Source organism: Cicer arietinum, chromosome 5 (assembly GCF_000331145.2).
Source record: "Cicer arietinum cultivar CDC Frontier isolate Library 1 chromosome 5, Cicar.CDCFrontier_v2.0, whole genome shotgun sequence".
NCBI lineage: Eukaryota > Viridiplantae > Streptophyta > Magnoliopsida > Fabales > Fabaceae > Cicer > Cicer arietinum.
The window spans coordinates 20,189,421-20,194,791 of NC_021164.2; the positions used below are offsets into that span (position 1 = coordinate 20,189,421).

The window sequence follows — 5,371 nt, forward strand, 5'->3', positions numbered from 1 at the left end:
CTGAAAATAAGCTCTTTATTATTCCTTGGTAATAGAAAGCCATTTTTTCAGGACAAAAAAGGAGCGAAGCTCTTGTCAAAAAACATAAAAATAGGAGCGGAGCTTGTGATCTAGATTGGCCGTTCCGTAACTTCCGTTCCACACAGAAACAGTTACACATTCAACGCATCTATTTACTCACAACTCAATAGCGAGGTACACTTCTCTCTTTTCTTCTAATAATTGTTTCAATTCAATTTTTCCCATAACATAACTCATCATTCATTCTGCCTTACATTTGAGTTTCCCATCCCAAATAAACACACAACCACTCTGTCTAGTTTCAACGTAAATAAATAATGAAGAGAGGACTACCGCTTTTACATAACAATCATGCTGAAAACAACATAGACCTGCTTAGTGATTTACCCGATTGCGTTTTACTTCACATATTATCCTTTTTGACCACCAAAGACGCACTTCAAACTTGCATACTCTCCAAAAGATGGAACCATCTCTGGAAACATCTTCCCACCCTAACAATACACTCCTCACACTTTAAGTATGTAAAGGTTTTCAACAAATTTGTCTCTCGAATTTTGTCTCTTCGCGATAACTCCACCGCACTCCACGCACTCGATTTTCATCACTATGGAATCGTAGAGATTCGTCTACTCAAAAGAATTATAAAATATGCAGTTTCACACAATGTCCAACGATTACGTGTCACTTTGATGTTCAAATCCAATATTAAACCCTTTCTACCGTCTTTTTTTTCATGTCAAACTTTAACGTCCGTTAACGTTTCTCTTGATCCTCTTCCGAATCATATGAGACCATTATTTCCTAATTATTTGTATTTGCCCGTATTAACCACCTTGTCTCTACGGTCCTTTGCCTTTTGTGTTGGCGATGATGGTCGCGTTGAGCCCTTTTCAGCGCTAAAAAGGTTGGATAGTTTGAGCATTAAGTGGTGTGAAGTTTTGGATGCACAAAATCTTTGCATATCAAGTATGGCACTTGTCAATTTGACTATAGTAATGTATGGTTATGATCCTGATACCTTTTTTGGAATCGAACTATTTGCACCAAGTCTTTTTAAATTTGATTTTAGAGGTATTCCTTTTCAAAGACTCTGTCTACGCAACAACGGTCTCTCTTCTATCAAACATGCAAATATTGATGTAGTAAGTGTGTTGAAGTCTATGGTAACAAAAAATAAAGAATGTTTGTTGAATTCTGTGAAGACTTCATGTGTTCTACACAATTGGCTGATTGAGCTTGCTAATGTTGAATCATTGACAGTTTCTTTAACTACTCTTGAGGTATTGAATGTTTCTTAAATACTCTTAGTATGCTGCTTTTTATTTTTATTTTTACATAGTTCTAATTTTTGTTAACAGAATATGATTTTGCATTTATTTGATCCTGATTCACAGTCAACACTCATTGATTAGGTTCTCTCCTTAAATCCTGATTTATTGAAGGTTGAATTTTCTTCTTTATATAACTTGAAGTCACTAAAAGTAAAAGCAGACCCGTCGTTTATAACTGATGGAGTAGTCAACTTTTTGATTCAAAATTCACCAGCAGCAGAAATTGACATCATACTAGACAGTGATTAAGGTAAACCTGTATTCGACTTTTTAAACAAAACATTTGGGTAGAGAAACAAATTTCACTTGAATACTAATATGATTGGGTCTAGCCTTAACAATATAGTTTTATTTTATTTATTTCACTTCCCTTGAGTACCCTTTGTTGGTTTGATAGAACGTTGATTATATGACTAGCTCCTTATTTTTATTTACTTACACCTGTTTGATAAAATGCTACGTGGATGATTTATGGAATAGTCTCACTAGTTTCTTGCTTCTTGTTTCTTTTTTATTGGGTATCTGTTTTGATTTTTTGGTTGATGTGCAACATACTGTCTCTAAATTTCTAAAGATGTGAACATAAGGATTGAATTCCTTTTTTCTTGATGCATGCTTGTCTGTAAAATGAAAATGATCTACTTGTTTTATTTCATATAAGGCTCATAATTCGAATTCGTGGGGAAGTTAATACAAGTTTTACTTTTTGAATTGAAACCTGAATTATGTTTGCACAGTAACCACTACGCGAAAAAATGCATTTTAAAAACGCATTTTACAGTGCTTTTTTTAAGCCATTTACAGCGTTTTAAAAAAAAAAAAGTGTCGTAGTATCTAGCATTGTAAAAAAATACAACAACACTATAAAATAGGTAAATATATTGCGCGCTTGTTATACTCGTTTTACAGCGTTTTTTGGAAAAAGCGATGTAATAGGTGCAAACAATAAGCGCTGTAATAGGTGCACACAATAGATGCATTATTATGCACCTATTACAGCGCTTTTTTGAAAAAGCGTTGTAAAAGGTGCATTCTTATTTTAGTTTTATTAAAAAACGCTGTAAATGGAATTTTTAAAAAGCGTTTTTTGGTTTTTTATGGCATTTTTTTAGAAAGCGCTGTCTTTTAATTTTTTTTTCGAAAATCATTTTCATCCAGAATCAGTTCACAATCTGTTCACACAATCATTTCACAATCAGTACATAACAAAACAGAACTATATAACTTTATAATTTAACTTTACATATTTACACAATCAGTTCACAACATATTCATATACATATTCACATATTGACAACATCACAGAACTATATACATATTCATATAACTACATATTCACAACTTTACAAATGTGCCCTATTCATATACATATAACTATCAGAACTACACATAACAGAACTACCATATATTCATATAACTATCCCTTCCAGCATGCCATTTCCCAGCAAATCAAATAATTTTCCTTTCAATCACATACTGACACCAGTCTTCCTTTATTTCAATTAGATCTCTTTTAGAGTATGTTGGACTGGAATTGTCAAAGTATTGTGCGATATAAAAATTGAACATAAATAAGTTAGAATCAAATATATACATAATTCATATATGAAAATCAAATAATGAAAATACTGTACCGTTTCTGGGATTATAGTTTGATTCATATCAACAATCTCCTTCATGAATCGCAATAGTACCCACAGTCGATGTTGTTAGTTTGACGAGAGCACTATAAAATAAAACATATAAGTCAATAAATATTTGTGCATTGATTGTAAATTAAATTTTAAAGGCATATATTTCAAACCTTTATTGGAATCCATGTGATGTTATTTGTCTTTTGCTTCGACGTTGTAGCACCTTTTTGAGCTCGAAAAACTTGTAAAGCAATATCGAATAAATAAATGTGATTATTATAGCATTAACAAACACATTATTTATATATATATATATTGTGTGTGTGTGTGTGTGTGTGTGTGTGTGTGTGTGTGTGTGTGTGTGTGTGTGTGTGTGTGTGTGTGTGTGTGTGTGTGTGTGTGTGTGTGTGTGTGTGTGTGTGTGTGTGTGTGTGTGTGTGTGTGTGTGTGTGTGTGTGTGTGTGTGTGTGTGTGTGTGTGTGTGTGTGTATATATATATATATATGTGTGTGTGTGTGTGTGTGTGTGTGTGTGTGTGTGTAAGAAATAAATGAATATTACTTACGTGTCGAACATAGTCTTTATATCGGAGTGATTGTTGTAATTGTCGTCCAAGGAATCTAAATAGTATATAACTTCAGAGGTCACATTGATTGCAAATAGCATCCAATGTGCCCTACAACAACAAAAATTTGGTTGCCAATTTTGTTTACACAACTAATAAATTAAGATCTCATAAATTAAAAAGGATATAAATAAAGAATATAGGCTTAATTGCACTTTTGGTCCCCTTATTTTAAGTGAATCACGAAAGTAGTCCTCCTATTTTGTTTCTCCCCAGTTTTGGTCCCCCAAACAGAATTTGAGTCCAAATCATGATGAGTTGTCATTTTTTAATGACATGTCAAAAAAATGGTGACGTGGCAGACGTCTATGTGAATTAAAAGTCATTATTATATTATTCCAAACTAAAAAATACAATTTATGTATAGAAAACTTGTTATTATATTGTTCTAAATTTTAAAAGAAAAGTCAAAATTAAAATAAAATATCAGCCCCAATTCAACACATCAGCCCCAAGTGAACCCTAAAATCAGCAAAGCATGTGAACCCTAAAACTAAAAATCAACCACTTGTTCATCATCATTGGTTTTTATCTTTTTCTTCTTCATTTTCCCGTTTCTTCCTCTTTTTCTTCCTCTTTTTCTCTATCCTATTATTCATCTTCGTTTTTCTTCTCCATCTTTTGTATTCTTCATATGGGTTCTTCTTCTCAAAAACATAATCATCATGTGAAAAACAGAACCAGAAGAGCATGTTAAAAACACAGCCATAACCTAACTGAACCAAAACAACAGAACCATACCAATATAGTATCGAAACTGAACCATACTAATATAGTACCAGATGAAGAATACGAACGATGAAGAAGAAAAACAAAGATGAAGAAGAGGATGAACAACAATGAAGAAGAAGATGAAATCGGATGATGATGAAAAGGGAAGTGGTCGATTTTGATGAAAAGGGTTCACAAAATGCTTCCGTTGAATTGGGGCTGATTTTGATTTTGATTTTAGGGTTCACAAATTGGGGCTGAATTGAGGCTGATTTTGATTTTGAATTGGGGCTGAATTGGTTCTTATGGTTCATTTTGAATTGGGGCTGAATTGAGGTTGAATTGGGGCTGATTTTGATTTTTTTACTTAATTTTGGCAACTTTTTTAAAATATAATAATAGTTTTTAAAAATATAAATTGTATTTTTTAATTTAAAATAATATATTAATAACTTTAATCCACATAGGCGTCTGCCACGTCACTATTTTTTGACACGTCATTAAAAAAATGACAACTCATCATGATTTGGACTCAAATTCTGTTTGGGGACCAAAACTGGGGAGAAACAAAATAGGAGGACTACTTTTCCGATTCACCTAAAATAGGGGGAACAAAAGTGCAATTAAGCCAAGAATATATAATTACGTACCCTGAATTATATGGTGCAAGGAACAACTTATCCTTCTTTACCAATAGGGGGATCAAACATCGAAAGCTTATGCAGAGACAAGAATGAAAATCTATTTGACAATCTGCGTGTGCACACCAACTTCTCATACAAAAACCTTCAATGAAAATTTCAAATTAGATTAATTACCAATAAATTAAATTAATTACCAATAAATTCAATTAAAAGTAATTTTTACCTAATGTATAAGCTTATGACAGTAGCACTCAGCTCCTTATGGTTGAGAAGTTCGTACATGTGCTCTTTTTCAAGTAGTTCTTCATACTTATCCCCGAATATAGCTCTATCCATGCTTATGATGCGTGAATCATTGTTGCTTCCCCAATTCGTTTTTACCTGTACGTCAAGACACGACCC

General features: G+C 32.7%; 1 protein-coding gene across 1 annotated transcript; it reads left to right on the plus strand.

Moving 5' to 3' along the window:
• Positions 1–338: 338 nt before the first annotated feature.
• LOC101500322 (F-box/LRR-repeat protein 25-like) lies at positions 339–1,604 on the plus strand. The gene is made up of 2 exons (XM_012720166.3): positions 339–1,304; positions 1,437–1,604. The coding sequence occupies exons 1-2, from the start codon at positions 339–341 to the stop codon at positions 1,602–1,604; spliced, it is 1,134 nt and encodes a 377-aa protein (XP_012575620.1).
• Positions 1,605–5,371: the final 3,767 nt, after the last annotated feature.

Coding starts and splice junctions, on each gene's coding strand:
- LOC101500322 (XM_012720166.3), top strand. CDS start 339: ATGAAGAGAGGACTACCGCTTTTACATAACAATCATGCTGAAAACAAC. Junction 1,305..1,436: donor TTTCTTTAACTACTCTTGAG/GTATTGAATGTT, acceptor CTCATTGATTAG/GTTCTCTCCTTAAATCCTGA.